At 41.8% G+C, this 15,114-nt stretch overlaps 2 protein-coding genes across 2 annotated transcripts in view; both read left to right on the plus strand.

Moving 5' to 3' along the window:
- Nucleotides 1-213: 213 nt before the first annotated feature.
- On the plus strand, nt 214-2,261 carry znhit2 (zinc finger, HIT-type containing 2). Its single transcript, XM_015042069.1, has 2 exons — nt 214-331; nt 488-2,261. Exon 2 carries the CDS (start codon nt 550-552, stop codon nt 2,194-2,196), a length of 1,647 nt encoding a protein of 548 aa, XP_014897555.1. The 5' UTR covers nt 214-331; nt 488-549; the 3' UTR covers nt 2,197-2,261.
- A 1,059-nt stretch (nt 2,262-3,320) lies between these two features.
- Nucleotides 3,321-15,114, plus strand: part of lrpprc (leucine-rich pentatricopeptide repeat containing) — a 71,522-nt gene continuing 59,728 nt past the window's right edge. Inside the window, exons 1-11 of the mRNA XM_015042080.1 lie at nt 3,321-3,536; nt 4,897-5,099; nt 5,241-5,363; nt 5,558-5,679; nt 5,952-6,010; nt 6,257-6,343; nt 6,444-6,570; nt 6,724-6,868; nt 7,740-7,891; nt 8,034-8,139; nt 8,230-8,337. Coding sequence (XP_014897566.1) covers nt 3,358-3,536; nt 4,897-5,099; nt 5,241-5,363; nt 5,558-5,679; nt 5,952-6,010; nt 6,257-6,343; nt 6,444-6,570; nt 6,724-6,868; nt 7,740-7,891; nt 8,034-8,139; nt 8,230-8,337 — 1,411 coding nt within the window. The 5' untranslated portion in view covers nt 3,321-3,357. The remainder of the gene's footprint in view (nt 3,537-4,896; nt 5,100-5,240; nt 5,364-5,557; nt 5,680-5,951; nt 6,011-6,256; nt 6,344-6,443; nt 6,571-6,723; nt 6,869-7,739; nt 7,892-8,033; nt 8,140-8,229; nt 8,338-15,114) is intronic.

Genomic DNA, 15,114 nt, shown 5'->3' on the forward strand with positions numbered 1-15,114 from the left:
TAATATTTTAAAATAAATAGCAGCTATCAGAATTTGTGACCATTGTTATTTCAGTTCTGATCCAGTGTCACAATGTTTAATAGTCATAGAATATGGTCACTGGAGTTATAAAATGCCTGGGTAGGGAATATTTTCCCCTCTTTTTGAGCCATGACTTTTTATTCTTTTCAAATCTCTGGGGACCCTGAGAGATTATGTCGCGACCGCCACTGAGGTGTCACGCCTGAGGTTGAGAACCTCTAGAGAAGCTCATACGTCATCAAACAGCGACGTGACAGTTTACTTGGGACAGCAAACGTGAAACGTTGGGTTTTGTGCAGACAGAACAAAAGTAAGTCAACATTTTTTACTACTGTATTTTGTTTTACATTTAGACACAATACCTGAATTGTTCGTCAGACATTCAGTTCTTAACCGAACTTTCTCCGTAACTCCGGTCAATACATGAAACGTAACTTTCACGTCTGTGTTGTTTTTATGTTGCTAGGTTTATAACCCCTTTGAGACGCGGCGCTCTTATCGCCCTGTTTCTGCTCAGTTCTCCTCCTTATGAATCCAGTAATTAGACGGAGCCTTCCTCCGTCAGTGAGGAGCCTCCTGACGGACATTTCTCCAAAGGAGGAGGAGGTGTGGACCGACCTGGAGCCCGAGACAGAGGCTGTGGCCAGGGATGGGATCGTGCTTCCGTCCAGAGGAGGTGGAAAAGGAGAGTTGCTTTCTCCAGCCAAGAACCAAAACGAAAAGATTTCAGAGGACGAGTCTAACGCCAGGATAAGCAGGGCAGTGTGCATGCTGTGTGAACGGAACCCCTCTAACTACACCTGTCCACGTTGTAACCTCCAGTACTGCGGCTTGTCCTGCTACCGGAGCCCGGACCACTCCGCCTGCTCCGAGGAGTTTTACAAGGAGTCTGTCCTGCAGGAGCTGAAGGACATGGGGAAAACGGAAGCAGAGGGTAAGAGGAAGATGCAGGAGATTCTGCTGGGACTGAGGCAAAAGGCAGACATGACGCATGGAGGAATGGAGAGTTTATTAAAAGAAGCAGACATGGTGGGAGACGAGGAGGAAGAAGCGGTGGAGAAGGTCCAGGCTATGGAGCTCCTGTCAAGGTTGGCAGAGCTTCAGCAGTCCGGAGAGGAGAATGCACCAAAGATGGAGGCCATTCTGGGAAAACTCGAGGAGATCGGAGGAGCAGAGGTGACTGCTGACGGTACAGAGGGGGAGCCGGACTTGGCCGAGCGACTGTCGGGACTGGACATCAACAAACTCTCAGAGGATGAGCTGTGGGAACTTCTCAGCAAGGAGGAGCAGGAGAAGTTTGTGAGTCTTTTGAAGCGGGGAGACCTTAGCAGGGTGGTCCCTCTGTGGAAGCCCTGGTGGGAGGAGCACGAGGAGAACGGCAGTTCTCTCATCCAGGTGTTGCAGGAAGATGTGAACGAGCCGGAGAAGGGTCACAATGATGAAGTCAAGACATCGCAAGAAGATGATGAGAAAACGATTAAAGGAGAAAAAAGTAAAGGAAGCTCAATTAGCGTAAAAGTTCCCTCAATCTCTGCAAATATCCCAAAGCTGAGCTCTTTATGTGCAAATCCGTCTCCTCTGGTTTGCTACAGCGTAGTAAATGTCCTTTACAGCTATGCCTTTTCCCTGTCGCTGTTTAACGGTGACACAGATTCGCTGATGTTGGAGTTCTGTGACATGACTCTCTCTCTGTCTGAGGCTCTGAGCTCGGGGAAGGTGTTCAACTCTGTCCAGGAGGCCTTGGAATGCGGAGAGGCTCTCATCCTGCGTGGCGGCTACCTCGACAGGGAGGATCCTCTGGCTCCGGCCAGAGCAGCGGAGGCCGTGGCTCACATCATGACGGGCAGAGACGGACGAGACGCCTCAGGTTACTCCCTGGCAGCCTTGAGCCAGCTGCGCAGGATGCTTTCTAAAGCCAGGGGGAAGCTATCCAAGGAGGGAGAGGAAGGGACGAGGAGGCAGAAGTACTTCCAGGCAAATAAGAAGTGTGAATTCTTTCAAGCCTGGGTGAAGGACAACGTCCAGCAGGTTCGCAGACTTGCTGTCGAGCTGTGGAGTGAACACAATAAAAGAGAGGGCGTGAGAAGAGGCATGGAGAAGGCAAAGACTGTAGCTGAGGAGAATTTGAAGAAAGAAAAGAGGAAAAGAATTAAGCTCATTGAGGAGCTGAGCTAAACATATATGTATGTGTATGTGTTTGTCCAAAGAAGTTATGGTTTCATAAAACGTGAAAATTGTAATCTGGTCTGGTCTTTTCATTTTACGCCAATAAATTTTGGGTAATGTGTTGTTTTAGTTTATTAAGACAGTTTCAAGAAGGAATATATATTCCTATGTTTCCAGTTCTATTGATAATCTCCTTCCCCTCCCCCACATATTGCTTTTCCCTAGATTACAAGAAAATTTTAATTAGTCGTTTTTGGAAATATTTCCAGTGGTAAAAACAAAGATAGTCATGGTGGGAAAAGTGAAGTAGCCCTACTAATCACTGTTTACTATTGGCTTGTTTTGAAAAACTGGAGCTGACTGAGCAGATAATACAGTTGATTAATAAACTTGTATAAATTTTATTCTTCCTATGTTACTCTGTACAGAATAGGAAAAGGTAATATATACTGCACATCTGGATTAATTTAGCAAGGAAAAATCATGACTGGACAAGTTGTACAGGTACAATCCTCACAATCTCACTCGAATTAATCGAGATGCTGAGGGTGAAAAATGTGTCACAAACAAGGAAAAGATGAGTCAGTCAGTTTTTATGCAGAATAATACACTGACAATAACATACTGCTGTTTTGTGAGTAAAATATATTAATGACATTTGATAATACAGAGAAGAGAGGAAGGAGTGGGTGAGCATTGGGACTAAATCTAAATTTTTAATTTCCAAATATTAGTCTTTTTGAAAAGTTTTCCATATACAAAGTAACAGTATTTTACAGGGCAATTGTCTTGAAGTTTCTCTAATTCTAGACCATTGTTACCACGTTTAATAGTTGAAATAAAATGTCTCTTGTAATACTTCCGGAATTATTCACACATGAATAAACTATGCGAAGTAATGTTCACATCTTTATGTTTAAAAGACTGCTGTCTTGCACAGTTGAACTTCTTTCAACCTCTAAATTTTCTTTGCTTAGTTTCTTTCTTGCCTTCATGGTCAGTATTACATTCCCTTCCAGCTGCTATAATATATTCCATGTGTTCTGTTTTCAATTTGTTGAAAATGTAAAAAAAAAAAAAAAAACATGCCCATGTTGGTACTCTCGCGAGATTCTTCCATAAGACTATTGTCACGTGGTGAGGAAGTTCCTTCACGTTGCGACAGAAAACATGGCTGCGCTCTTGAGATCAGCCCGGTTACTTAAGTTTTCTCCTTCAGGTTTGCTCCAGATCCCCGGGAGCAGGAGGAGCGGGGCGCCGCTCAGTCGCTTGTACAGCGGGGTTCCAGTCGGCAGAAATACCGGCGTCTGCTCCAGACAGCTCGGTCGTGTTTCTGACAGCGTGAGCAGGTATGTTCCTGCAGGTTAGCTGGGACCCACGCGTGAAGCAGGGATGTCATTGGGGTTCAATGACAAAGACACAGTAAAATGCCAGTAACAAAGTGGCCAAAACCTTTACATGTTTAAACCTTAAAACATGTGTCGTTGTAATGGAAGCAGTTTAACATGCGCAATTAGCTTTTGTTGGACTTCTCAGTAAACATGGCTCCATTTTTATGCAACATTAGACGTTTCGTAACACTGAGACAGCACATATACATTCCCTCTTTAGCTTGGTATAAGAGCCGTCGTGTTTCTTAATATTATCAAAGTCTAAGCGCTTTTTCTGTAGCATGTTAGCTTTTAGCATGAGGCTAACTCATTTACAGTGGGATGCTGTAGCAGCCAGTCTTTTTTAAAATACTAGTGAACTATATCTGTTTTCTTAATTTATCATATTAAATTAAGTAATAACCTGTAGCTAGTTAGCATTAGAATAATTTATAACATTTGACGACAGGCTACTTTAGTATGACTGTCATCCTTCAAGGTCACAGCTCATTTACAAAATCACAAACTGCAAGCCACTGCGCTTGGTGGAGAACTGTCACTGCACATCTAAACACACCGTCACCACAGTGGTGATGGCAGCATCATGCTGTGGGGATGGTTTTCTATTGAGGGGCAAGTGCCATTGATGGAGATGAACACAGGGTAATCACAAGGAAAAAGAAGCTGCAGACCTGGATGGAGGTTCACCTTGCGGCAAGATTTATGCTGTTTGTATCAAAGCATATTCATACGGATGGCCCAGTCAAAGTACCATCTTAAATTGAAATGAATTGATCTTCACATATGCTCTCCATCCAGTCTCGATCTGACAGAGCTTGAGATATACTGTTAAGATGAGTTTCTGACTAAAGATGGCAGAGAGACCTTCCCAAAATGACTGGTTGGTGCAACTAGTATGGACTTCATACTAATGCGTAATTCACTTTTTAAATTTTTTATATTTGAAGAAACTATTAAAACTCCTTCAATTTTTTGCATTGATCTACCATGTAGAATTTCCATAACATACTGGATTTTGTGGTGGTGATCTTGGAAATAATGTGGAATTTTTTTTCCTGAAGTTTCCCTAAATCTTGGCAGGAGAATAAAAGGACACAAATTTTACAGAGAGAGGACCAACCTGCTGCTTCAACTATACAAAAGCAGCCACTGGCTTTAATAGATTTTGTTGTAGCATCTTATTTCTTGCAGGATAAATTACACATGTCTTATTAGCAGCTCTGGTGAAACTTGAGTTGATCTTTTAGTTATGTGACGAAAAGAAAAAAAAAATACTTGAATGCTTTCTCTGTTTCCCTTCGCCTCATGTCCTCCTCAGGTGTGTGTGGCCTTACACAGCCGGTTGTGTGCGCAGCTATGCCGTGGCCACAGAGCAGAAGGACGAGGCCGGGCTGGCGGTGCGGACCAAGCAGGCGCAGCAGTTTGATTGGGCGCTGACCAAACTGGACAGCTCAGTGAGGAGGACGGGACGCATCACCAAGACCTTGCTGATGCGCATCTTCCATGACATCTGCAGGGCAGGTAGGCGGGCAGATCTCAGAGAAGTATGGACTGTCCATTACCAGTGTCACACAGCAAACTAAACTGCAAGTGTTTGGACATTTTTTTCCGTTCTGATTTTTGTTTACATCCAACCGCACTTTGTTTCCCGCTCTGCGTCAGGATATCCCAGCGGTAATCACGCCTTGTTGCTGCTGCGCAGCTGCGGCTCCTTGCTGCCTGAGGTGCCGATGGAGGAGCGAAACGAGTTGGCGCACAGAGTGTGGAATAAGCTGCAGGAGCTGGGTAAGAAACTGAACCTCAGGTGGTTGGAAAATTCACTGCAAATCTGAGGACAAATTTACCTCCAGCATATGAACATTTATTGGACTTAGGATTACTTAAGTTATTCAAACCATTTGTATAGAAGTGTTTTTTTTGTTTTTTTTTGTTTTTTTTTCACATTGTGCTGAATCTGAACATTTGAACATTTTCTCCAGGTGCACAGTATGACGTTAGTCACTACAACGCCTTGCTGAAGGTTTATCTGCAGAATGAATTCAAGTTCTCCCCCACTGACTTCCTGGCTAAAATGGAGGCAGCGAAAGTCCAGCCGAACAGAGTAAGTGCAGCATTGAGTGAATCCAGAACGTTGTTGTTTTTTAATGTAGAAAAACACATTATATTGGCTTGATTCCTAGGAAGAACTTTACAATAAAAACATTTTTGTCTTTGCTCTGTATTTTTCTAAAGCATTATTGAGCTTATCTTGTTTTGCCTTGCTGTAATTTGACTTTACTTTACATTTTGATTCTTTGATAGGATGCTGCTGTTTCAGTATTTTCTTTTGCAGTGATGATATAAAACTGAATTTTGTTCTGTTGCTGCGAACAGGTGACCTACCAGAGACTGATAGCAGCTTACTGCCAGAATGGCGATATCGAGGGAGCCAGGTGAGCAAGTGCTGTAGTTTTAGAAAATCTTTTAGATCCTTTAATGTACAAAATAAAAAGTTTTCCAGAAACAAATTAATTAATTAAAACTTCTCATGTGACTCTGAGGCTGGTTATTCCTCACCTCAGCAGAATGCTTTGTCATTTCCCTTACAGTGTTTTTAGCACCTGAATCTAATCAGTTTATTCCTAATGTTTTATTCTGAAAGCACCGAAGCCATTCTGATTACTTGCATACTTTCACAGCACCATCTTGGGTTTCATGAAGAGCAAAGATTTGCCCATCACAGAAGCCGTTTTCAGCTCTCTAATAACAGGACATTCTCGCGCAGGGTGAGTTTCGCAGTTTTCGATCCGTTCGTAGAGAACAGATTGTTTTGAAGCAAATTTTTTTTAAACCCTTTTTTTCTCTTTTTTTTTTTTTGCTGTGCAGCGATATCGAGAGCGCCGCCAACATCTTGTCTGTGATGCGGGGAGCCGGAGTTGAGCCAAGTCCTGACACATACGTGACGCTGCTGAACGCATATGGTGAAAAGGGAGATCTGGAGAATATGAAGAAGGTTTGTGCTTATCGTAGTAAATGTTTGATAAGCATGGCTTCCATTTTGAAGCCATCCTGCATCTTCCATCTGTCCTGGTTGACTTTTTCTCCAACGTTCACACCTACATGTTCCTCTTTCCCCATCCCTCATTTTACTCTCTAACCTTTTCAGACTCTGGAGGCGGCAGAGAGCGCAGACTGCAGCCTGATGGATCGAGACATCATGCAGGTCATTTTAACTCTGGCCAAAGCCGGACAACAGCAACACATACCAGAAATGATCGAGCGTCTAAGACACGAGAGGGGCTACATACCAGGTAGACGGAAAGAAATAAATGTCAAGTTTTCTGACAGCAGCAAACACTAATATCAGACAAAAATATGGCTGATGTCTTCTGATCATGGAGAGACTGGCTGTTCACCTTCAGATAATAAAATCTCAGTTTTAGTAGATATCTAAATTTGTCTTTGATGTTTTAAGTTTACACACATTTTCAAGTCTTAAGAAAATGGAGTCTGAAAAAAAATTTGGACTTCAACTCTTTATTCACCGTCTTGTCATCTAGAAGTTGTCCTTCTCTCGCTACTTTCGTATTGCTTTCCTCCTATTCTTTCTTAGCTTTCAAGGTTTCCCCCAGAAAACTGGCTAAGCCTGGTGGGTAGGGTAGGGTAGGGTTCATTCAGCGGCCCGCCGTCTTTTAGAGTTAAAAAATGTTGAAACTTGACAGGAAATGTGAAAGTATCGCTTGATAACTATGTGTTACTAAAAGATTGGAAAATTAATACTTGAACACCAAATATAAAGTCTTAAAAATGCAAACATAAAAAAAAAACAGTGCTTACCCTGCTGGGGGCACAAGTAAAGCCTGGTGGCCCGCCAGTCTTATAATACACTGGGGTAAACCCTGGCTTTCTTCTCTCTTTATTTTCTTCCTTTTTTCATTTTGTAGTTATTTACTTTTTGTTTGTTCCTTCTCTAAATTATGTTGTTCATCTGTTTTTTCCCTCCTTCCCGTTTTCTGAAGATTTTCTATGTTCCATATTTAAAGCTTACACAATGTGGAAGTGTCATTCATTCATAGTGAACTTTTGTTTGGTATTTAAGATGGACTGTGTAGGAACTCTGTTTTTGTCAGTAAACATGGCACATAATCCTGTGTCTAAATGTCCTCCTTCATGTCCTTCCAGATGCCATGAACTTGTGTCTGAGCCTCATCACCCAGGGACATGAAGATGCAGCGTTTAACCTCCTGAAGACATTCCCTTCTCTCCAGTCAGAAACCGATGACTCGCCCAACCTCGGATACTTCTTCCTCAGACACTGCGTGAACATGGGCACGGTACAGCACAACTCAAATTTCCTCTAATCCTGTCAAAAAAAACAAACAACAACAACAAAAAACTGTAGGTTCACAGTTTACCACCCACTGTAAATAGTGAGCCATATTGTAATGTACCTGCTACCTTTGACTAACGTTTCAGGCGCTGGAGAAGATTGTCCACTACTGCAAAGAGCTGCAGGAGTCGAACATTCACACCTCGTCGTTCACCTTCACTCTCTCGTGCGCCCTGGAGGCCAAAAATCTTGGTAAATCCATCGACTAAATCTATTCATGTTCTCCAAATTGTATTTTACCAAAAACCAAGCAATTTTTTTGTCTGCTTTCTTCTACTGCAGGGATGTCTTTGGAGCTGATGAAGACACTGAAGGAGGAGAACTTGCCTGTTAGGCCTCATTACTTCTGGCCTCTTCTTACTCAGCCTTTGAAGGAGAACAACGTCGATGGTACAAACACACACGCAAACACAGACGGTTCAGAACGTCTCTTAAGTTTGTTAGTAAAAACGAGGACACCATTGTTTCACAGTGAGCGCTTAAAACATTGTTATAACAGGATAATTTGAAGCAGAACATTTCTCTATGACTGGAATCGGCTCATTTTCCATTTGATTCGTCCTTACTTAGTAACCAGCTGGTCAAAAACTCAATCTTTTCAGTGATTATACCACATCTGAATGCAAGTAGGTTACACCAGAAAGAACACGCTTCAGTGTTGAAGGTTTTATTTAGGAAAGAAGACTCAAAGTTGGCTATTATTAGTATCAGGAGGTGTTTAAAAGTAAAGACAACAGTAACTCAGAGATGAAAGAATCGATTTCCTGTTCATTCTGTCTGATCAGTGTGTATCAGGAAGGCAAGGCGTATTTAGTTTTTCTTCGGGCTTTTGGCTGTTTTCATCTTGTCACTCACCATGGCGTTACATTAGCCTTGTTTTCATCCAGTTATCATGCAAATTTTGAGCAAATGTTTTGAAATTTTGAAGAAAAGAAAAAAACAGAAAGAAAAAGCAAATTATTAGTTTCCATCTATTGGTTTGGAGCGAATCAACCAGACTAAGCAAAGTGTAATTACATCAGATGTGAGCGTTGCCCATTACAAAGTAAATTTTCACTGTTACTTTGTGAGCTGTGATGAAGAGGAAAATGTTTTACATCAGGACTTCTTTGCAGATTTGTTCCCAGCTTCCCTTTAGCGCGTTAACTCTACTTTGGAAAAGCCGAAATCCACCAAACCTCCAACTTTTTTCCAAAACTGAGGAAATTATTTTCAAATTTAGCTGTTTCTGTTTGTGATATTTCAAAATACACATTAAATTACGTTGATGGAAACACGGCGTCATTATGTTGAGATGAAAAAAGTACAAGAAAGAGATGTTATCACTCCGTTATATTTTTAATTTTTTAAAATTTCGTGCTAGGTTTTTGGCTGTAAGCTTTTTAGAAATCACTTCTCCTGTAAAAAGGAGAGATCCTTGGTGTTGTCCCCAAAATAGGGGAACAATTGTGTCTTCTTAAATGACCGCTATTATTTCTCACAGTTGTGCTTTGGCTCATCCAAATCAAGCTACTTTTAGCCCAATGCGTAAATTGTTTGTTGATGTGATGAAGCCCTAAGAGAAAGTAAAAACTCTTGCATCTGAATAATAAAAAAAAAAAAGTTCCTCTTTTTTTTCTGAGGGCGTAGAGGGGATTATAACATCTTCTGTACCAGAAAGAGCTTTTAAAGGGGAGTTTTTACTCAAATATTAATGACCTTTGAGAGCAAATCAGCTGGGACAGATTTCACTAGGCTGGGCAAGTCGAGGGGCAAAGAGGTCTGATCCCTGCGTGAAAGGGTGTGTGTGCTGACACACACCGTGGCCTCTCTAGAGAAGTTCTAGAAAAACCCAAACATCCCAACTTTCCATTTCCATCCAGTTTGACTCCCAGAAAGCGCTTTCAGACATTATTTTCATGTTTCTGCAACTCTCCCTGACGTCCAGTCACTCTTTAGTTGCAAGTTTCTGGTTGCTTGGCCTTACTAAACAGCTTTAGTTTTCTTCTTGCTTCAGTGTTTTCCTTAACATTTTTTTGGGAAACACATTTGCAGAAGTTTAAGAATAACAGCAACAAACCACAACTATTTGTTTTTTTCATTTTGCATTTAACGGAGCTCCAGCTGAGATAAAATCTTTTCCATGATAGACTTAGTTTTGAACTAAAAATATCCTTTAATGCATTTAGGCTTCTACTTGGACTGGGCCATTTCAGTACTTGATATATTGAAAGGAGCCCTACCTTTAATCTAAACCGTAGCATTTTAGCTCTGGTTGCATCTTTAGAGTTGTTGTCTTTCTGAAGGATGACCTGCTGACCTTTGCCATGGTAAGACAGCCTAAGCTGTCTTGTTAGGCGTTTTGCTTCAGTGGGTTTCTTCAGTTCTTTTGTCTTTATCTGTTCCTTTATCTGTCCCTTACTGCGATTGCACACAGGATACCATGAGCTCTGTGCTCGGTTTCTGGACCTTTGGTATAAATGAGTTATTTTGATTAGTTGTCTGAGGTTGACGCTTGTCTCTCTTGATCTCCTCCTATTAGACTTTAAAGCTGCTTTCTAGTTAAAGTGAAGTCAAAGACTCGCGCTACAAGCAGAAACCAAAGATAAGTTCTGCTGCACCTTTTTTCATGTATGGGGCCGGGATCCAGATTTTCAACTTCACTTGTCCTGTCATTTTCTGTCAGAAAATGATTTATTTTGATATGCGAGCAGAAGTGGCTGCTGCATAGGGAAAACAACACTCTTCAGTGTCGTAGTTGTTACTGAACAAAGGAGGAAGATGAGTAGCCAGGTGTAAAGAGCTATTTAAAATGAATCTATAATTTTCTACTTGTCTACAGTTCTGTCAGAGAGGGGCACATAACAGGTTGCTCTTTTATCCTTTTGAGTTCCCAAACTCTGTGCGCTAAAAGTACATTTTTACGTTCCTTCCTGTTTATTGGACATAAATCTGCTGAAAACAAAAAATAATTGTTTTTGCTTTTTAATGTTAACAAGAACAGACAAAAACAGAAGTGAGGTTTCACGGACTCTAATGGACAGTCCAAACCAAAATGAAAAAATTTTATCAAAATATGCAACAATCTAGGTTTCTCATAACCGGCTACGTTGACAAGTCCTCTACGTTTCTGAAATCGTAACGGGTGCCAGAGTAGATGCAAACATTAAAGAACAAATCATCGAAGACGGATGACAGATATGCCTGTTTTTTCCAAAGTACTCTCTCTCCCTCTGGTTGTCGTCGGAGACGGGACGGTATGAGAAATCATCTCGTTCACAGATGACGGACATCTCGAGACTTGTCAGGACTCACAGCTCGTTAGCTGGCGTGTTCTGTCGACTGCGCTCGGCAGCAGTTTGGTTTTTAAGTGCTCCATGTTCGCAGAGCTCAGAGTCTCTCTTTGGGCTTTTTTGAAGCAATTAATAAGTGATGGATTTTTTATTATTATTTTTTTTTCCTACTTTCTTTCCCCTCTCTTTCGCCGGCCGGTTGACGGCATTGGAGCTGGCAGGGCAGGCGAAAACCGGCGAGGCCGGCGTTGCGCCGCGGCAAATTGAATCTTCCGTGCGGTCGAGACTTATTCCCAGTCTGACTGGTGAGATGTCTCGGTGCGAACACGTGCAACTCGACAGACTTAAGCTCCGACCGCACAGTCGGACAGCATCCATTTACGTATCACCATGCGGAAAGGAGGAAGGAAGAAAGGAAGGAAAGTGGAGAAACTTCTCCCTCGCTCACACTTGCTTGTTTCCAACAGTGTTTGCCTTAATCCTCATGAATCATGCAGCGTCTCCCCCCTTCTTCTTCTCCCGCACATTCATTGGTTGCATGAGGCGCTCGTGTGTGTGGGTGTGTGCGTGTGTGTGTGAGGGGGTGGATATGACTTTCGGAGGGCAGTGCAGGTGATGTGACTGATGCAAAGTGACTTGATTTCATGTAAATGCGAGCGCTCTGAGGGAATTCACTTTGGATTACGCGCCCCACTGTGCATGGCCCATGAAATATTAAGCGTCGTGTCACTTTTTGTCCACAGGTGTCACTAGCGGGCAGAGAGGCCTGAGCTGAGGAATGGGAGGGGGTTTTTGCGGGGGAGGAAGAGGGAGAGAAAAATCCCCTCACATGTTGATGAGGTGTGGATTTGGTGGGTTTAGCGAAAGCATATGCTCGGCCCTTCTCGCCACCTGCCGCCAGCTAGTCACAGCTTGTCAGTCCTTGTGACACAATGTTCTCTTATAAGTTGTGACACAGCAGGGCCAGTGAAAGGAAGAAAGAGAGGGATAGAGGGTCTCTCTTTCACCTTGCATGTTTTGGATAAAGTCCTCGTTTGGTCTGTTTTCCTTCCTTGTAACAAAATAGCATCAAGCTGCTTTACCTGAGCTCTTCCTGAACATTTTTCACACATTTCATCGCAAATCACCTATTGTGGAAGTCATTTCTCCTCTTTTTTTTAATTTTTTTTTCCCCACAAACTGCTTTTGCCTTCTAGCAACAAAGTCTACCTTGAGTAAATCATAGGCGAAGAGAAATGGGCCGGACAGATGGTGTTGGAGGAGAAAGGAAAGGGGAAGTGACAGGTACTCATGTCCAAGGACGGGACGAGATGACAGCCACCGGTTCACTCTGCTCTTCTTCTCCTCCCTCTTGTGTGTCCTCACTTTCCCGTCTCTGACAGTTAACCTGGAGACATGAGGCTGATGGTGATATTTTGTGACCACTGCCATGCTTAACTCACTACTTTGATACTTCTTGCCCGGATAGAACGTCACGTCTTTATGCTGACCGATCTGGAGAGGTCTCTGGTCTTCACAGCTCTTCTTTGTGCCAAAATTGCTTTGCAAATTTCTCAGATGGCAGAGAAAACAATAGTGGTTATTTATTTAAAGGAGAGAGCATTTGATGTAATGGTGTCAACAGATCCATCATGTTCCTTCTTAGACAGGTTAAAAGTTCACAAAGATGAGTAAATAGCTTTTCTTTTTCTTTTGAAATACATTGAACCTTTCTTTTGAAGTTATGCTTTCTCTCGCTCTGTCGCAGCCTGAACGAACCACATCCTTTCCAGCACAAAGCTGCTTTTCCAACAAATTTAATCACCTCACTGATTCTGAAAATAGCAAAAATGATTCTTTAGTTATTTTGTCACCAACAATCCTATGTTAACTTACTTACTTAATATTACTATTTCTTTATTTTGGCCATTTTAACCTTTTCATACACAAGTCAAAAAACAAAACACAATACTGAAAAAACTAAAAAGAAATAAACAAAATGAAAAAAAGAAAAACAACAAAATGAATACAGAAATAAGTAATATTTTAATTCCTGCCAATGACTTGAACATAAAGCGTAGACAGAAAAAGCAAAGGTTGAAAGCATAAGCTTATTATACTTTAACTTTAAAACATACAAAATCAAAACAGCAGAATCCTCCCTGCATGTTTTCCTGGAAAGCGTCTCCAAGAAGTCTGAACTGAAGAAAAAAAAAAAAAACAGTCATAATCAAACCTTATTGGATTTATCAAATTATTTTTATACTTTTTTTCATTTAAGAGTGAAAAACAGCTACCCCTCTTCTTTTCACACTTCACAACAATTATTCCACATGCGAATACCTCTAAATGAACCACAGTTTAATATTTGTCCTAACCTTTAGGTTTTTTTTTTAAACAAATTCGTCTTTCTTAATTCATAGTTTCTTTCTTTAATTTCAAATCACTTCCATATACACAGGGAAGGAGTTTATTATTGGCTTCTTAACTCTCCATAACATGAAGGTGCTGTTCCTACAACTAAACTTTGAGAACAGATTTTTTCCATAATCCAGATATTATACACATTTATTGCTTTGGATAGTTTGGAAGTTGATCGCAGGTCCCATTTCTTCCCCAAATAAAAAGTAACATGACTCATCTCGAAGAATATTAGAAATATCCTCTAAATCTTTAAATATTGGAACTCAAAGCCGAGCAAAGAAACACTTGTGTTCAAAAGGTTAAAAGCTTCTTGCTTGAAGGCATGACGAGCAGAAAAATGAAAAAAAAAAAAAACTCCTCCAGCTCTCGTCGCGTGAATGAAAAAGTGCTGATGATCATGGAAGCTCATGTCCGGAAGACGGGAAGCACGTGAGGAACGTCTGGCTTCCGCATTTAAACCTCCTGCTCTCCATTCACTTGTTTTTCTGTCTGTTTGGCTCAGCGTGAAATTGATTATGGATTATTCAGGAAGATGGCAGGTGCTCCCTCTCTCCGTTCACAAAAAAAGGGACGGATGGAAGTGATGAGAGGGGTAAGAATGAAGCGATGGATGGCAGAGTGGATGGGGATCCTCCATTGAGAAGAAAGGGGAAAATTGTCTGTTTACTTTTTTTTGAAAGATGGCTAGATGGATACTGGGAGAAGTGGATGAATGAGCGATACGAAGGGAAGAGAAGTCTGAATGGATGGAGTGGCTCAGGTACCTCTACCTGGGATAATGCAGGCCAGCCGCAGGTTTTAATGGCATATAAAAGCCCAGAACTCATCTTTTATTGATGCAAAGAGCCTGACAGGTGAACACACAAACGCAAGCATCTCTCTATCTCTATATATACAACATACGCTTATGTGTGTGTGTGAACTAGAGGAAGCACTTAAGGATAGTTTTCTGCACATGAAGAGGTATTAGTAACATTGATAACGCTGCATCAGTATTTCTGTTTTACCCACCATTCACCAAAAAGCACAAACATGAGGTTATGTGTCTTGGCTCTCTCAGGCCTCTCCGCCTCTTACGCTCCGAGACACGACGTGTTGAGCAGCTTTTCCATATGCATGCGGTTGCTTTGGCCAACTTTCCTGGGGCAGGACCTCAGGGTTCTGCTGGAGAGCAGGGTGCAAGAGTCCATTTGAGGCCAAGTGTGTGTTTATGCCCACATATGTTTACCAAGCAGCCTGGTTTCTGAGGGGAACATTAGTGTTATAACAGTCAAGGGCGTGGAGTACTTCCACAGCTGCAGGCTGGAACGTGAGAGTGAGTGCAGAAAAGTGTGTGTGCAGTATTTGACTGCAAGACATGCAAGAGCCGCTTTAGGTGAACATGCATGAAGTTAAGTTTTTACATTTTTGTTTTTTGAAAGCAGAAACGGGCCAGTATGGAAATTCTTACTGTATGACAACCTCGGGTGAAAACACAGGTTTTTGATATAGG

This window comes from Poecilia latipinna, unplaced genomic scaffold (genome assembly GCF_001443285.1).
Source record: "Poecilia latipinna isolate Pla-1442-1.1 unplaced genomic scaffold, P_latipinna-1.0 Scaffold33, whole genome shotgun sequence".
In the NCBI taxonomy this organism is placed as follows: Eukaryota; Metazoa; Chordata; class Actinopteri; order Cyprinodontiformes; family Poeciliidae; genus Poecilia; species Poecilia latipinna.